Source organism: Myxine glutinosa, chromosome 5, assembly GCF_964187855.1.
Source record: "Myxine glutinosa chromosome 5, kmMyxGlut1.1, whole genome shotgun sequence".
NCBI classification, from domain to species: Eukaryota; Metazoa; Chordata; class Myxini; order Myxiniformes; family Myxinidae; genus Myxine; species Myxine glutinosa.
This window is the reverse complement of record NC_136265.1, coordinates 29753134-29772678: the sequence shown is the minus strand read 5'-3', so window position 1 is coordinate 29772678 and position 19545 is coordinate 29753134. Positions and strand designations below refer to the sequence as shown.

At 42.1% G+C, this 19545-nt stretch overlaps 1 protein-coding gene across 1 annotated transcript in view; it reads right to left on the bottom strand.

The window, feature by feature from the left end:
- The window catches only part of LOC144892093 (uncharacterized), a 44083-nt gene extending 27746 nt beyond the window's left edge, over positions 1–16337 (bottom strand). Inside the window, exons 1-2 of the mRNA XM_078777266.1 lie at positions 16145–16337; positions 8825–8884 (exon numbers count right to left, since the gene is read on the bottom strand). Coding sequence (XP_078633392.1) covers positions 8825–8884; positions 16145–16337 — 253 coding nt within the window. The remainder of the gene's footprint in view (positions 1–8824; positions 8885–16144) is intronic.
- Positions 16338–19545: the final 3208 nt, after the last annotated feature.

The window sequence follows — 19545 nt, the reverse complement described above, 5'->3', positions numbered from 1 at the left end:
ATTCTAGCCAGTTCAACTGGTCTTCCAGCTCTGTACGCTGCAATTAGTCTCTGCAAAAAGTTTCTGTCTGCTTTTGTGGTTTCGATCTTTCCATTGGCTTTCTTGGTTCCTATTTCATAGAGTGAGGAAAACGTGGGAGCCTTCACCTTTGGAAGTCGATCTCGGAAATCAGTTGATTTTTCAACAAGTCTCACTTTGACAAAGTTTTCCACCTGCTGCTGCCCTAATGTTTTTGCGTTCAGCAGTGACTCTTCTATTTCAGAAGTTGCAACATCTTTTGTTGCGCAGTTAAGGAGGTTTGGTCGACTAGAAGATTCCTCAGCAAATACTTTGAATCGCAGGAGAGTTTGAAGTATGAGTTCTTCGTCGCAGTCGTCACGTTTAGTGCGGGATGAGTTGGCTTCATTATGGACGTAACCAGTGTCCACTCCAACATTCATCATTTCATACGTCTGCATTGAAATGCATGTCCTGTGGTTGTACGAGAGAGTCCATCTTGCCAGGGCTGAATTTGTTTTGGTTATTCCGATGATTCCACCCCTCTTTTTCCCTACACCATTAAGCCATTCCAGGCTATGATCTGGATCTACTTGGTTGAATCTTTGGTCCGACCCTTTCACAACAAAGTTGCCAAGAAGGAACTCCTCCTCCACTTCTGGTGGGAGCTGATGCATCTGTGACAGGTAAACACAGCCCCATCTTGCGTAATTCACGTGATCGTATCGGAAGAAGAATGGCAACATTTCTCGGAACGATTCCAAGTGTAGCGTCCACAACCCTTCTCTCTGTGCCCGAACGAATGCAAGCAGTATAGTCACCATCCTTAGGTATTCCCACCAGAACTTGAAGTTTGGATCTGTCTGTCGATTTTCAACGAAGACTGCGAGATATTGCCGAAAGGTCTCAGAACCCACTATGTCCAGTAAAGTGTCAAACTCTTTGTTAGCTAGTGAATTCTCCAGTGTTTGGCATGTTTTGGGATCTTGACTCTGCAGATTGTTTTTGAATTGCGGAATCAAGATTAGCCATAGCGCTTGCCAAGTTAATTTGTGTGCCCTCATTGCTTTTGCGTAAGATTTTCCGTCTTTAACCTTGTCAGCCGAATTTGGCCCAAGTAAACCACTTTCAACCCACAGCTCATGTATACCAGAATTTTCTGTATGTTGCCCGAGCACTTTCAAAAAATTCAGTGATATGTAACCCACCTAGTCTTGGAATTAGGGTATCTCTGAAGTCGGGCACTGACCATTTCAGCTCCATCAGTTGGGGATACAACCCCTGATCAACTGTTATCACAGCGTAGCGGTTATTCAGGGCCCTTGCGACATGTAGTGCCCTGCGCACCATGGTGTTCAAAGTGGAATGTTCATGAGCTGGGGCTAGTATGATTGGCATATAGCCAATGGTAGTTTTGGGTGGTTCCTCCTTAGTGCTGTGCAACTGGTTGAACGTGGTCCAGGAATATCTTTCACTTTCTCCTTGGCGAGATGCTAAGAATGCCATGTCCCGATGTTCACTGTCTTGAAGAGCACTGCCAGTATCTTTCTCCCTAAGAAACCATCCTGTTTCAACCTCACCAAACTCGGGAATGAGGGTATCCTTGTTGATGTATACCTCATGGATCTTTTCAACTGCTGTTGGTATATCCAACGTTGACGTATTGGATGGTTTGATGTCTCCAAGACCGCTTTCAGCAGATGGCCCCCTCTGCCAGGCAGCTAACTGAGTAGCGTGAAATGTATTTTTGCCATCTAGGGTAGAGTCATTGATGTCAATATTGTCGCCAGAAAAATGCACAAATCGTCCCGAAACCAGGTTGCTGGTAACAACTGCCCCAGTTTCTTGATCAAGCGCTTTCAGAGTGTTTTCAGCCATGGCAGTGTCATACCTAAGAACCCGGTTATAGCTGATTATGTGCCCAGCATTATGGAATAGCTCAACTAATTTCTTTGATCGAGTTGACTGGTGCAGCGTCATACCCATTCCAACGTGTTTAGGCGGTGCCTTCTTGTCTCCACATACACCATAGACCATGTCTTGTCCAATGCTAAGGACCCTTGTCTTCTTCACCCAACCAGTTTCAGACATCTCACTTTCGTCAAACTCAGCATCGACACTACTTTGGCCTCCAAGCAAGATATTCACAAACATGAGTACAGATGGTGGTACACTTGCCAACTCTGCTTTTTCGCTTACATCGCAACCTTCGAATGCAGGATGTGACATGATATCACTGCGGAGTTGCAGAGCAACGTGCACTAAAGACAGAAAATGATCATCCTGTTGTCTAAATATGGGAATATAGTCTGCACTGTTCTGACCGCACACCATTTCTGAAAGAGGTATGTGACTGAAATGTCGTGGAAGAAGCAAAGTTTGTTTCTCTGAAGGCGCCAAATTTCTTAGCACAAGAAATGCATAAATGTCCCCAATGCAATTCGACAAAGTTTCTTTAAAAGTCCCCAGTCTACTAAGATACGATGTAGGAATTGTGCCGTCGCACTCACTGGCTAACTCTTTGTACCTCTCGAACACTGCAGATAGTTCAAATACGTGCCCTTTCTCAGCAGAGTGACGCAGCTCTTGACACAACCATGATATCGCCATGTCTGCTGATTTGCTTTCAGTTTCCGCCCTTTTGACATCCCTAAAGAATTTACTAAGACAGTTAACATGGTAACATGCCTCAGCTGAGATTAAATCATTCTCATTTGCAGTACGGACTAAGATGTTATGTACAAATTTAGCTTTTTCCGTAATTTCATTACTCATTTTGAAGGTTGTGACACGACTTGTCTTCTGCTTCTTGTCAAAGTTCTGGCAGAACATACACAATGTCCAGTTCATCTTAGTAGTACTACTGCGTAAAAACGGACATGCTTCAGCCGAAACACTCTTTCTTTCAGGATCTTTTTCGTTTTTCGATTGTTCCTTGGCTAGCTTAGCATTTATTTTCCCCTTGTGTGTGTATGCAGAGTAACATAGCTTATGCCATTTAAGTTTGGGGAGACTTTCTGGAGGCTCTGCAAAGAGAGTCGAAAGCCTGTCCACGGCTGATCGAAATTCATAGTGTCTAAGTTTGCATCGGAGCTCGGTCGCCTCTCTGATGGCAGCAATACCCTGGTTTGTCTGGTTGAAAATCGTATCTTTGACCTGGCTAGTTCCCTGACAAATGATACAAAGTTCAAACGACACATCCTCACGCTGTCGCTTGAGGCTGGCAATAGGTTCCATGGTTGGCCTGAGGGGAGAAACAGAAACCAAACTAAGCACCAGGCACGCATGTTCTGACCATGAAAACTACAACGTTGTATGATATACTGCAACAGCCCTTAAATGATCGAATAAGCGCAGGCAGTGTTGGCCCGGGTTTTAATCTTATTCTCAAAGACACAAAGTAAAGCTTCTTCAAGACAAAACATCTAACCGATATCACTAATTCATTAGTGGTAGATGCATTAGGCACTCATCGTCAATGCCCATGCCCTGCCTGTCTTTTTGCTACTGTTAGGTAAATGTACATGTATGTAGGCCTGCCTATGATGTGAGATGTCAAGCATACATTACACATTTGTATGTACATGTATCTCACCAAAGAAGAATGCATTCCTTTACTTTCATTTGATTTTATATTTCATTTTTTAACAATCTTAAAAAGACCCTTACCTGTACTCCTGAAATGTTTAATGCCTGATGCCTAGGGTACGAACTAGATGGCTTATGCTAGGCTATTAGATTCATTCTTCATCATTAAGGGTCTATTGAAGAACACCCTGCTCTGTCTGAATGGAAATGATTAGACAAACATGGCAAATGCATTGGGGTCAGAAAGATGAAGCCACTTTCACTGTTGAGTGAAAGGGATGGTTTCAAGTGCAAGTAACTGTTACGTCATTGCAAGACTTTCGCACTCATTGACCTTTGACCTATGTTGTTTACCGGTGACATTTAGATTCTGTCTTTATAAAATCTATCTCTAGACCATCAATAGGAGCATAAAAACTCTGCCCCATTGTGCATTTAGAGGTTAAACTGCAAGCAAATTACGCAAAAACTAATTGTCGCCCCTTACAGAGATAAAGGCAAATGAGCATAGATGTGTCCTCACGTTTTCCTTTAAAAATAAGATTTTGAAAAGCTTTAGCAACCTTACTAGACAAAATATTGTAAAATAATTGAAATGTACAGATAGGGGATGTAAAATAAAGCATTTTTTCAAAAATTTTGAATTTTGCACTCATTGACCTTTGACCTTGATTAGTGACCTAATTACGCATTTTTGGGCTTGGCAAACAACAGATTCATATTCAGCATGAAAAACTACCCCAGAAAAAGTGGTTTGCTTGCTTTTACTCAAAACTGCCTCAATCATTCTATAAAGGCACATTTTCAGATTTTTTGACTAGGCTACTAGGGATAAATTGGTGTATTAAAAAAAATATGATGACGTCATTGGTCACGTGGTTCGGCCGCCGTATTTGTTTTAACACAAAAGCCTTAAAAATCACTGAAAACACGTCCTGTGAGGATCTGCAATCTCTGATTGCTCTTTCTGGTTTTGCTTTGTTGTGACTCCTTTTGGCCCAGAGCTGTCAATAATTTTGGAGCGCTGTCTCATTTTCAGCTTTGACATGACATGTTCTCTTCCACATCCTTTGTATTTTACACCGAGAGGACTTGGGGGGGGGGGGGGGGGGAGGCAATGTGAAGGAAATGTTGTGAACTCAGGGCTGAAAATAGACAAGTGATGTTGAAGGTCGGCGAGTTCATTATGCCTTGCCATCTTGATTACAAATAAAATTCCAACATCTGCATTATTTTAATTTTTTTTGTATACAAGATCGAGGCTCGTGTAAGAGCTAACATTAATCGCAAAAAAAAAATGGACACATAAAACATATAATAAAGGGACTGGGAGACAAGATGGGGAGAGAGAGGGAAACACACAAGTACAACATTTGAGAGCAGGGACATCGGGAGATCTGTGGGAGGGAGAGGGCTTCGGAGGGTGGGGCATGGGAAGGGGGAGGGGGGGAGAGGTATAAAACACATGGACACTGCAAGGACTTCCAGGAAAGAAGTTGGGGATTGAAAGAGGTGGATCTGGGGTGAATTAACGGGGGTCGAAAAGATCAAGGTTTTGGATGGGGGAAAATAAGACGTGGTGGTGAACAGCTGTTTTAAAGACCTGGAGGGAGGAGTGGGATGGAAAAGAGTGAGGGTGTTTTTTCCAAAGGTGGGAGTAAAGAGTAATGAAAGAGTGAAGGTGAGCAGAGAGTCTTGATTTTGACAATTTCACCAGAAGAGGGTTGCTGGCAGATCTTGTGCGACCTGTAGGAATATTTGGGGGCCAGAGCACAGATAGAGCTGAGGGAGCTAGGCCTAATAGGAGCCGGGAGAAGACAGAAAGACCACCTACCTGCCTGGGTGAGTGAGTGAGTGAGTGAGTGAGTGAGTGAGTGAAAGGCCCTCACAATCAGCTTAATCGCGGGAGATTCCAATGATTCTGAAAGCTTTGGTTTCAACAGCGTGAAGCCGAGCAAGGTGTGAGGCAGGAGCACCAGCCCAGAGGGGAGAACAGTATTGCATTGAGCTGCGGATGAAAGCCTTGTATGTGGTGAGGAGCTCAGGTGTGCCAAGGAAGGACTTCGCATGATGGAGGATACCCACTACCCAGTCCGCGACTGGCTTTGGAGGCCAGATTGGAAATGTGGTTTTCCCAGGAAAGATCATGGCAGATAGTGAGACCCAAAAGCTTGAGTGACAGAACTTCTTGGAGAGGATTGTTGAGAAAGTAGATGAAAGGGTTGTCCAGTCGGTCTTTTCGGAGAGACATCGTAAGAGTGTGAGATTTTCCTGATAATTGGGAGCAAGCTGATTGGTCTGTAGTTGCAAGGATCTGTTTTAGCACATTTTTTGTGTAAAGTGGTAATGTTGGCTGATTTCCAAACTGATGGCAGATGACCTTGAGCAAAAGAGAGGGTGAAGAGCACAGAGAGAGGGTGTGATAGAGCGGCAGAGCAGGATTTTAGGACCCGTGGGCTGATGCCGTCTGGTCCAGTTGCAGAATCAGAGTCGAGGTTTCACAGAAACTTCTCCACCTTGTCAGGAGAGAAGGACACAGAGTCCAGGAGCAGGTGGGTTCGACTGGGTAAGGTGGGTACAGAGAGAGATGGGTTTGGGACACAATATTGTCGCACAACTCCAATTAACATCAGAGTTGCGGAGGCCGATGATGAGGGCTTTAACTTCCGAGGCGAAAACTCAATAGCGGATTCCAAATCAAACACTTAAACGCGCGGAATGGCGGGACGCAGCGAGAGCCCTGCAGCCTTATCTATTAAAATCAAACAGGAAACTGCGTTCAGGTATATACAGAAAATAATACGATTTATTAAATGAAAAGCAAGGACAGGAAAATACGCGCCGGTAATGAACTATTCTAAATTGGGATCCCGCACTCCAGACGTCAAATACAAAACGGGGGATTCTGAATTACAAAAGAAACACGTCTTTTGGTGCAAAATGTACGCGGAGCTCGGGCTTATCTGTCTCTGTCGTCTTCTTCTTGTAACACGGCCCTGCTCGGCCACCACCAGGCCTTCTCCGACCGCCTCCGAGCACCATAGCAACGCAAAGGCCCGAGCCATCGCCCACTCCGTTCGCACACGAGGCCCCAAAGCAGGACAGCAAGCTCCCCTCACGCTCTGAACTAGTCTTCAGGATCTCCAATCTGAACTGCCTGAACTTGGTTATGGCGCTCGTCACCCAACTTCCAACTGCTCCGTTCCGAACTGCCTGCGCACACGAACTGCTGACTCAATGGCGCTCGGCAACTGCTCGTACGAACTGCACTCGTATGAACTCTCACTTCTGGACTCCACTCAACTCAACTCCTCTGGCTCAACTGAACTGAACTCTCTACTCAGGTCGGGGCTCTGCTCTCATCTCTCCAGGCTCATCCGAACTTTTGGCTCTGGTAAACTGCCGAAAATGGCGTCCGGCCCTCGCTAATATCTCCGGCCGATGACGTCACATTGGCGCACTGCTCAGCCAATCAGAGCCTCCCACGACTCGCCGGCTCGTCCAGGTCACGCCCACTGCGCCACTGCCACTCCCGTCCCCGACCCCGTGGTCCTTGTGTTATAGCACGTGCTATGCGAGGCGGATCGGCCTCTCGGAGGTGTAAATGGTGGCGGCCAATTGTGGCAGTGTTCCAGCCCGATTTCTTCCTAAGTCATGTCAGGGGGAAGGGCGTCATTTAGTGTTGTACTAAAGGTCCTAACTAATGTTTATGTGGTTTGCAGTGCCATAATGGACAAAGGTTTGATTACCAGGTGAGACATACAAGGGCTATACTCATTATTCCCTAACTAACTATCACACGAATCTCCTGGTAGATTCACAATCATACATCTTAACCGACAAAACGCCTAAACATGGACTTATTACAGGAAGTGTTCCTTATCGCGACATCTCGAAGCATGTTACCTACTCAGATCTACTATGCACTACATTTTGCTCTACCAAATTCGTAACAATATTTTGAGGCAAACACAGAGTTGAGGCATTTGGCTTTGTCACATGCAGTCTCAACTGTGTAGCCATTTGAGGTAAGGGAGAGGATGGAGGGGGAACAAACACCAGAAACATATTTGACCAGACGCCACCAGGATTTGGAGGAAGGAGACAGGTTTGAGAATTCAGTCTTGAGAGTAGAGAGATAGTGCTTCCTGACTCTCCTGAGGGTAGCCACACTCTCCTTGTTCCGAGCTTGGTGGAAGGAACTGAGAATGCCTTCCGTTGGGTTAGCCTTCCAAGAGGCAAAGGCAAGTTGTTTCAGGGAACCCAATCAGGACATCGACACGATCTTGTACGAGGGAACTCGATCAGGACATTGACACGATCCTGTACGAGTGAACCCGACCCATACACAGTGTGATTCCCCATGTAAATGTATTTAAACAGTAAGCATCACGTATCGTGTTCGGATTCGTTCTCCTAAGGAGAGGAAAAAGCAGAAGGTGCATGCAAGTCACCCTCGTCCCAACCCCCCCATATAAGTTGATAGAGAGAGCGCCGATGATGTCACGCCAGGTAGAAGCAATCTCTCTTGTCCTTGTATCCTGGACGCATTGTCACTGTCTGTGGTGCACTCAGGTGGCTTTGCTCGCCATCGTCCTCCCATCGAACCGTCCCCTAGCTTGCCATTGTCCTACAACATCGCATCTGTTTATTGCTTCTTTGTTTGTGAAAATGGTGAACAACTGTGGGCCTTACAAAACAAGTAAAATTGCAATTGCTTCAGGTTTGTGTTGTATTCAGGTTTGCAAGAGCCTCGATTCTGTATACAGAAAAATTTGATCGTCTTAAGATGCTGGGATTCATACAATTTTTGTTATTCTCATCATCATCTCTCATTTATTCAGTAAATTTTTTATTATCATAAGCAGTGCATCTTCATGGCATCGTTTTCCTGCCATTTCGCAGCATCAAGTTTAGTTTGGTTTGAAAAACACTATTATGAGGTTAATTTGTTAAAATCTTGATTCATAACAAATGGGATTTAGATCCTGATTAAGGCACCAGGCACATTTGTCTGTGGAGTGGAGGTCATTCATGTGACGATATGCAGACGCACGTTGGGAGGACTTATTTCAGCTTCCACAATACTGTCCTCAAACTCCTGGGAAATATTGTGGAAACCAAAGCAGAAAAGGACAAAAGATGATGTTGTGGATTCCAAACTCAATAAATCACAAGAAAATTCCCATCATCGTGTATTATAACCTTCAATTTTAATATTATTATTTTAGATTCTTACCTTGTGAGGGGGAACCATTTGTAGGTTCAAGTTCGACCTTCATGACCACAATAGAAGATTCTGCCAAGGAACAAAACCTGCTTTAAAAAGAAGAAAGAGCTATGGAATAAAAATTATGAATTTCCACATAACATCAAAGAGCAATGATACTCAAAGGGAACATGACTTTGAACTTTGACCCATTGCACACAAAATTCAAAATGGTAATATTCATCTTTGTATTACCGTCTATATTTATACCAAGTTTAGTTGTAATCCTTCCGTGGTTCACATATTATTGCACCAACAAAATGATTTTTTAATTAAAGGGAACACACTCGTTGACCTTTTATCTTTGGGACCCAAAATGTAATCAGGTCATCTTTGCATCACAGTACATACTTGTACCAAGTTTGGTCAAAATCCCTTAAACAGTTCACAAGTTATCGTGGCAAAGAGAATGTGCTAAACAAGCACACATGTACAGTCACATGAAAAAGTAAGTACACCCCATGTAAAGTTTTGACATTTTAAACATATTTCAACATACAACTATTTGATCTTCATTTCAACAATATTGACAGATAAAGGTGATATAATATAAGAAATATCATGAAACATTTACATTTTGTAGTCCATTGTATAATTTAAATAAACATAAATAATTGTTGTACCGTCCACCAAACAGTGATGACTCCATCTACATCTCGCTGTCTGATTATAATATGGACCAACTTCTATCTACCCATCCCAACTCTCTCTCTTCCTCATATGTGGTGAGTTCAATTGTCACCATGCCAGTTGGCTGGGTGTGGGTACCTCTCTCACCACCATGGCTCCTCAGCAAAGGACTTCTGTGACTCATTGGGACTGACACAATCTGTCAATTTCCCGACCCGGATCTCAGTCAACGGAGCATCTTCTCTTCTGCACTTGATTATGACTAACTTCCGTGAAAATGTCTGCTGCTCTTCTTCTGCTCCAATCGGTTCGTCTGATCATGTGCTTGTTAAAGTGGACATCTCTCTGACCATTCTCAGAGAGCCTCCTCAGCGTCGACGAGTCTGGCATTTCACCCAGGCCAACTGGCACGGTCTTCAAGCAGCCATCAATCATCTGGACTGGTCTCCCATCTCTACCGCCTCTGACATCAACTCATCCTGGGAATTCTTCCAAAGTAAATTGCTCTCTCTCATGCACAGATTTATCCCATCTCGTCTTCAGTTGTCATACCCTTCCTCCCGTCCATGGTACACGGAATCTTGTGGTGAGGCTGTTGCCCAGAAACAACTTGCCTTCGTCTCCTGGAAAGCAAATCCAACGGAAGGAAATCTCATTTCCTTTCACAAAGCCCGAAACAAGTGTGTGTCCACCCTCAGGAGAGCCAGGAAACAATATCTCTCCGTTCTCAAGACCGAACTCTCATATCTGTCTCCCTCTTCCAAATCCTGGTGGCATCTGGTCATCTGGTGTTGAACCCTGGTGTTGGGCTAGCGGCTAGGGTGCCGGCTTAGGATCCTAGGATCCTGGGTTCGAATCCCGGTCAATCGCTGAATTAACACCAGGGGGGTTGACTCAGCCTGTCATCCTTCCGTCGGCTAATTGAGTACCAGTTCACTGGTAATTCCCTGTTTGTCGTTAAAGGCGGCAAAAAGGGTTGGCGTCAGGAAGGGCATCCGGCCGTAAAACATTGCTTCAAAAAGGGGACCGAAAAACAACAACAACCACGGTTCCCGAAAAAGGCCAACCCCCGCTTTGCGGGGAAAAATGGCCTCTAAAGGTGGTTTTTATCTGGTCAACTCTGTTTCTGGTGTTTGTTCCCCCTCCATCCCCTCCCTCACCTCAAACGGCTACACGGCTGACTCCGCATGTGAAAAAGCTGAATGCCTCAACTCTGTATTTGCCTCTAAATCTTGTGTCCCAAACCCATCCCTCTCTGTACCCACCGTACCCAGTCGTACCCAGCTGCTCGTGGACTTTGTGTCCTTTCCTCCTGACAAGGTGGAAAAGTTTCTGTCAACCCTCGACTCTGATTCTGCAACTGGACCTGACGGCATCAGCCCACAGGTCCTAAAATCCTGTTCTTCCACTCTTTCACTCCCTATCTCTGTTCTCTTCACCCTCTCTTTTGCTCAAGGTCATCTGCCATCTGCTTGGAAATCAGTCAACATCACCGCTTTGCACAAAAAATGTGCAAAAACAGATCCTAGCAACTACAGACCAATCAGCATCCTCCCAATTATCAGCAAACTCATGGAATCCATCATTGCTTAAGATATGAAATCTTTCCTCTTCTCCAATGGCTTGATCTCTGATCATCAATTTGGTTTCAGACCTGGTCACTCTATTCTGGACATGCTGCTTCTGCTTTCTCAACAATGGATGGAGGTCCTCAATGCCAAACAGGAAATTAGAGCTGTTTCCCTTGACATATCACGTGCCTTCGATACGGTCTGGCACCCCGCTCTGCTCACCAAACTCTCCTCCTTTGGTATCCATGGAAATGTCCACGCATGGCTGGCGGACTTCCTCTCTAGTCGTAGTCACCTTGTGGCCCTGAATGGGTTTCTCTCATCTCCTCTTCCTGTTCAGGCTGGAGTTCCCCAAGGCAGTGTTCTGGGCCCTGCGCTTTTTCTGGTCTTCATCAATGATCTCTCTGACTCTCTTGAAAATCCTCTCGATCTCTTTGCTGATGACTCTACTCTCTGTCGCTACATTCCTCATCCCTCAGATAGGCAGTCTGCAGCCTCCTCACTCTCTGCAGACCTGGACAAAATCACAGACTGGGCAAACAAGTGGAACATGTCTTTCAATCCTGACAAATCTCACACTCTTACGATGTCTCTCCGAAAAGCCCGACTGGACAACCCTCCCATCCACTTTCTGAATAATCCTCTCCAAGAAGTTCTGTCACTCAAGCTTTTGGGTCTCACTATCTACCTGAATCTTTCCTGGGAAAACCACATTTCAAATCTGGCCTCCAAAGCCAGTCGCCGACAGGGCATCCTCCGTCGTGCGAAGTGCTTCCTTGGCAAACCTGAGTTCCTCACCACATACAAGGCTTTCATCCGCAGCTCAATGGAATACTGTTCTCCTCTCTGGGCTGGTGCTCCTGCCTCACACCTTGCTCGGCTTCATGCTGTTGAAACCAAAGCTTTCAGAATCATTGGAATCTCCCGCGATGAAGCTCACTCCAAGGGCCTTTCACTCACTCACTGCAGGCAGGCTGGTGGTCTTTCCGTCTTCTACCGACTCCTCTCGGGCCATTAACCCCCCCCCCCACCCCCCCCCCCCCAGCTCTCTCTGGGCTCTGTCCCCCAAATATTCCTACAGGTCGCACAAGATCTGCTTGCAACCCTCTTATGGTTAAACTGCCAAAATCAAGACTCTCTGCTCACCTTCACTCCTTCATTCCTCTTTTCTCCCGCCTCTGGAACAAACTCCCTCACTCTCTTCAATCCCACTCCTCCCTCCAGGTCTTTAAAACAGCTGTTCACCACCATCTCCTATCTTCCCCCATCGAAAACATAGATCTTTTCTACCCCCGCTTATTTCACCCCAAATCCACTTTTTTGAAATACCAACTTCTTTCCTAGAAGTCCTTGGTGTCCTTGTGTTTTATACTTCTCCCACCCCCCCCCCCCCCCACCCCCCTTCCCACGCCTCCTCCCCCCAAACCCTCTCCCTCCCACATATCTCTCGATGTCCCTGCTCTCAAATGTTGTGTTTGTGTGCTTCCCCTTTCCTTTGTGTGCTTCCCCTTTCCCCATCTTGTCTACCGCTCCCTCATTTTATATACTTTGTTTGTCTGTTTGATTTGTTTGTGTGATAAATGTTAGCTCTTTCACAAGCCTCGATTCTGTATACAAAAAAAAAAAAAAAAAAAAAAAAAAAAAAAATTTGCAAATTTCGCATGTGGCATGTGGAAACCCCATGAAATGTTTTTTATCTTTTTAACATATGTGGACATATCAATATTTGATCTTCATTTAAACAGTATCTATAGATAAAGGTGATCTAATTGAACAAAAAACAATGAAGAATTGACTTTGCAATAATTTATTCAACAAAAAATTGTTGCACAGCATGCACAATTGCATGCACAGCTCGTTTCAAATCCCCTCACAACACCTCGATGGGATTTTAGATCCGGGCTTTGACTTGGCCATTCCAGAACCCTCTATTTCTTTCTTTTCAGCCATTCCTTGGTGGATTTACTGGTATGTTTAGGGTTGTTTTTTTTCTTTTTCTTTTTTTGTATACTGAATCGAGGCTCGTGAAAGAACTAACATTTATTTCACAAACAAATCAACCAGACAAACAAAATATATAAAAAGAGCGAGCGGAAGACAAGATGGGGAGAGAAGGGGAAGCACACAAACATAACATTTGGGTCATTGTCATGTTGTCAATGTTAACATTGACAAGGGTCATTGTCATGTTGCAAGGTCCACCTTCGGTTGAGCTTCAACTTTACGACAGATGGCCTCACATTATCCTCAAGCACCCTCTGGTACAATGAAGAATTCATAGTGGCTTCGATGATGGTGAGCTGCCCAGGCCCTGATGCAGCAAAGCTGCCCCAAACCATAATATTTCCACCACCATGCTTTACATTTGGTATCAGGTTCTTGTGGTCAAATGCTGTCTTTGGTTTTTGCCAAACATGTCTTCTGGTACTGTGGCCAAATAGCTCTACCTTTGACTCATCTGCCCAGAGCACATTGTTCCAGAAGTGCTGGTCTTTGTTCATTGGCAAACTTTCATCTTTCCCTGATGTTCTTTCTGGACAGCAAAGGTTTCCTCCTGGCACACCTCCCGTGTAGATCAAATTTGTGCAGCCTCTTTCTAATGGTAGACTCGTGCACTTTGACATCAACAGTGGCAAGAGCTACCTGTAGGTCCCCTGATGACATTCTGGGGTTCTTAGAGACTTCTCTCAGCATCTTGCGGTCTGCTCTCAGGCTGAACTTGCTGGGGCGGCCTGGCCTGAACAATATGGCAGTTGTTTGGAATCTTCTCCACTTGCAGATGATCTTCCAGACAGTCGAATGATTGATTTCAAATTGTTTGGAGATCTTTTTAAATCCCTTCCCAGACTCGTAGGCATCTGTCATCTTCTTTCTGAAGGCCTCAGAGAGCTCTTTTGATCTCGGCATGGTGACGCTGCACACTTCAACAACAAAGAGCAAACCAAACTAAATGTCTGAGGTTTAAATAAGTCAGGTTCCTCTAAGATCCTCTCTAACGATGTTCTCATCATTTGCACCTGAGCTGGTGCACCCGATTCTAATTTGAAGTAGTGATAAATGGAGGGGTGTACTTACTTTTTCCTCTTTTTTCCCCACCTGTGGAACCACCTTCCACATTCTCTTCATTCTCATTCTTCCCTCCAGGTCTTCAACACAGCTGGTCACCAGCATCTCAGATCGGCCCCATTCCAAAACCATGATCTGTTCTACTCTCATTAACCCTCTCTTCCCCAAACCCCAAGCCAACCGTCTTCCAAATTCCCAGTATTTCCTTCTGTGTCCATCTTGCCCACCCCATGGGTCCTCCCGTACCACTCACACATTATTTCATTATCCAGGTCTCACTCCATTTTGTCCCTTAACCCTGTGCTGATTGTGTTTCCCCCTCTCTCTGTTGTTCATCTTGATACATTCTGTGCTGATCCGTTCAGTGTTCTCGCTCTTCCATGAGCCTCGACTCTGCATGAAAAAATTTTCCATCATTGTAAAACTATTTTTCATCATTTTAAAACTATTTTTCATCATTTTAAAACTATTTTCCATCATTTTAAAACTATTTTTCATCATTTTAAAACTATTTTTCATCATTTTAAAACTATTTTCCATCATTTTAAAACTATTTTTCATCGTTTTAAAACTATTTTTCATCGTTTTAAAACTATTTTCCATCGTTTTAAAACTATTTTTCATCGTTTTAAAACTATTTTTCATCATTTTAAAACTATTTTTCATCGTTTTAAAACTATTTTTCATCGTTTTAAAACAATTTTTCATCGTTTTAAAACTATTTTTCATCGTTTTAAAACTATTTTTCATCTTTTTTAAAACTATTTTTCATCATTTTAAAACTATTTTTCATCATTTTAAAACTATTTTTCATCATTTTAAAACTATTTTTCATCATTTTAAAACTATTTTTCATCATTTTAAAACTATTTTTCATCATTTTAAAACTATTTTTCATCATTTTAAAACTATTTTTCATCATTTTAAAACTATTTTTCATCATTTTAAAACTATTTTTCATCATTTTAAAACTATTTTTCATCATTTTAAAACTATTTTTCATCATTTTAAAACTATTTTTCATCATTTTAAAACTATTTTTCATCATTTTAAAACTATTTTTCATCATTTTAAAACTATTTTTCATCATTTTAAAACTATTTTTCATCATTTAAAAACTATTTTTCATCATTTTAAAACTATTTTTCATCATTTTAAAACTATTTTTCATCATTTTAAAACTATTTTTCATCATTTTAAAACTATTTTTCATCATTTTAAAACTATTTTTCATCATTTTAAAACTATTTTTCATCATTTTAAAACTATTTTTGATCATTTTAAAACTATTTTTCATCATTTTAAAACTATTTTTCATCATTTTAAAACTATTTTCCATCATTTTAAAACTATTTTTCATCGTTTTAAAACTATTTTTCATCGTTTTAAAACTATTTTTCATCGTTTTAAAACTATTTTTCATCATTTTAAAACTATTTTTCATCATTTTAAAACTATTTTTCATCGTTTTAAAACTATTTTTCATCGTTTTAAAACTATTTTTCATCGTTTTAAAACTATTTTTCATCGTTTTAAAACTATTTTTCATCATTTTAAAACTATTTTTCATCATTTTAAAACTATTTTTCATCATTTTAAAACTATTTTTCATCATTTTAAAACTATTTTTCATCATTTTAAAACTATTTTTCATCATTTTAAAACTATTTTTCATCATTTTAAAACTATTTTTCATCATTTTAAAACTATTTTTCATCATTTTAAAACTATTTTTCATCGTTTAAAAACTATTTTTCATCATTTTAAAACTTTTTTTCATCGTTTAAAAACTATTTTTCATCATTTTAAAACTATTTTTCATCATTTTAAAACCATTTTTCATCGTTTTAAAACTATTTTTCATCGTTTTAAAACTATTTTTCATCATTTTAAAACTATTTTTCATCATTTTAAAACTATTTTTTAAGGAAGGAAGCCAGGAGTAAAATGGTGTGAACGAAACATCTGGTGTCCATTTTTACCAGATTAGAGAAACAAGAAGCTGAACGAGGGAACCACGTACCTTGTCCCAGGTGTGTCCCATCCCCTCCAACAGGAAGGTTCTGAACGTCCAGGATCTTGAACCCACAGATCTCATCCACCCCACCTGAACCCCCTCTCTTCCGTCCATCGGAGCTCCACTTGGAGTCCGAGGATCGCGGATCGGGGGCGCAGCTCGGGGGGTCTCGGTTCACGACCCCCAGCACGGAGTCCATAAGGGGGAAGAGGTACAAACCACGACGATCTCTCCCTATTGGTCCAACCAGCTCTCAATGAAACAAGCTTTCCCAAGATCCAAATCGCGAACACACGTGGATATATCCCGGAAGTGAAATACCTGTAAGACTGTACCTTTCCTCCTCACCTTTTCCTCTATTTACAGAATCATCTTTTACCCACCGCGGTGATGGATCTCAAATACATATTCCTCTTCTTCTCCTGCTATTGTTGTGATAAGAAAGTGAATTTTTTTCAGATCTACTCTGATCCAGAGACAACACAATCTTATCTATATATTACGTACACAAAATGGCGGAAGTTATGACCCCATGTCCCCCTGTTCAAACAATCCCTTCTGTTCCAGCATAACTCCCCTCCCCTCTCACCTTGTTATTTTTTAAACGAAGTACCCGTTGGCACTTTCTCCACATAATTTAACCAATTCTCACATTAGACAAAGCTGATACAATCTCCACCCGGGAAAGAGAGAGAAAAAATAGGGGCAATACCCCTGGTGCTCACCTGGTAGAATAAACAGTATACTGCACTGACTAAAGGTATTTTAAACCAATTTGAATGGTTGTTAAAAGACAGGGCAGCATGTGGAATCACACGAACAAAATCATAAGACTTTAAACAAACAACAAAAAAATACCTATTTTGGGGGGCAAATACCCCCATTCCCACATAGACCACCTTAGACGTCGATTTTTTTTAATGCCAGGAACAAACTTTGGTACAACACGAGTGATGAAGGTTGTGGTGAAGTTTAATCAGAATTGCACGTGTAGTTTCTGAGAAGAAAGCAAATACCTATGTTGGGGGGTCAAACTTGGATCCACTTTGACCCCCCGGTAGACCCATTAGACCCCAATTTTTTAAAATGCCGTGAACAAACTTTAGTTACAACACAACAAATATAATTTGTGCCAAGTTTGGTCACAATCCCTTCAGCGGTTTCGGAGAAGAAGTTTCAAGTGTTTACGGATGGACTGACGGACGATGCGCCATCGCATAAGCTCCCCTGACCTTCGTTCCAGGTGAGCTAAAAATTAAGAACACTGATTATAATTATCCTCAAATGAACCCACACATTATAAAGAGGGTGAAATGATAGGAAAATGGAGATTCAAATCCAAGACGTCCAAAGGAAAAGATCAGAGGTTAACAAACAACACAAAAGTTAAAGAACTCACTTGACACGTGATCCTGGCCGTTGCTGATTGGGTCATACACCGTGACATATCTAGAGTGACATATCTAGAGTGACATATCTAGAGTGACATATCTAGAGTGACATATCTAGAGTGACATATCTAGAGTGACATGTCTAGAGCGACATATCTAGAGCAACATATCTCGAGCGACATATCTCGAGCGACATATCTCGAGCGACATATCTAGAGCGACATATCTAGAGCGACATATCGAGAGCGACATATCGAGAGTGACATATCTAGAGTGGCATATCTAGAGTGGCATATCTAGAGGGACATATCGAGAGTGACATATCTGGAGTGACATATTTAGAGTGACATATCTAGAGTGACATATCTAGATGTGACATATCTAGAGTGACATATCTAGAACGACATATCTAGAGTGATATATCTAGAGGGGCATATCTAGAGTGGCATATCTAGAGTGACATATCTTAATGTGACATATCTAGAATGACATATCTAGATGTGACATATCTAGAGTGACATATCTAGAGTGACATATCTAGAGTGATATATCTAGAGCGACATATCTAGAGTGACATATCTAGAGTGACATATCTAGATGTGACATATCTAGAGTGACATATCTAGAACGACATATCTAGAGTGATATATCTAGAGTGGCATATCTAGAGTGGCATATCTAGAGTGACATATCTTGATGTGACATATCTAGATGTGACATATCTAGACTGACATATCTAGAATGACATATCTAGATGTGACATATCTAGAGTGACATATCTAGAGTGACATATCTAGATGTGATCAACATAATTACAAAATAAATGCCCAACAGTTACACCCCTCCATCCCTTGGGCCAATGGGTGATCTCCATTTTACTGAGTGCATATTAAACCTCATTGTACAAGATAAGAGATCTACGCAGCAGGCAGCCCGATAAGTATGAACACCATAACATGGATTTATTTACTGTGCGAGGTGATAGAAATTGGAATTAGGAAAAAAGTGAATCCGGATGTAAAGGAGTTTGTAAACAGCGACCTGACATATTGACACGTAACACGGAGTTTAAACTGTAAAACGTGGTTCTGAAAGTTGGTTCTCGTGATCTCACGAGTTCGTTGTAATATAATTTTTATACAATACAAACAAAGGGAGCATGAAAACGTTTTTTTGAGGGTGTGATTTGGCGCCCCATCCACTCCGCACTGGGAGGAGGAGAGGGAGTTTGACTGAATTTTCACAGAATTTGATTTCATCGAGTCTTAATCTACTTTAGTGACTCCCATAAATGAAAACAGAAATCAAATCGGATTTAAAATGAAGGTGTGAGGCAATTGGTTAGAAAGAGTACATTTTCACCAAAATAAGATCTCCACAAAGACATAAAATGCAATTTCTACAATAGCGATGTATACAGTGATTCGTAGGTATGAAGATCAGACGTTCACTGATGTGTGAGGAAAGTGAAAAAAATTTATGTTTAGCACTTGATCGTGCAGAAACCTTTGCGGCCTGTTTCAAGGCAAGGCGTTTTGAGCAGGCTCAAAAAGCTGAAGACCCCTGTGAGGGATATCGGGTTGACAAAGGATAAAGCCTGTTTTCAGTTTAATTAAATAAGATAGTTAATGATCTTCAAAAAAGGGGTGTTTAAACACACCCAAACTCTCAATTTTCATTCATGCACTCGCTGGGTGTTCCATGAGTACGCATGAAAAGTTTGAGGCCACGAGGTTTCATGGATTTGTAGTTGTGGAGGAGACACACACACACACACACACACACACACACACACACACACACACACACACGAACTTTGATGGACTGACTGACTGATGGCCAACCATTGCCTTTTATTACTATGGATATATAAGTTATATAGATATACCACTACAACTGCTCAACTGACATGGTGATGAAGCCCAGGTGAGTCTGTGAAAAATGCAGATCCGTCCATTACATAATGCAGCACCACCTGCTTCTCTGATAACCGCAGCCGCATCCGCCATTTTTGGA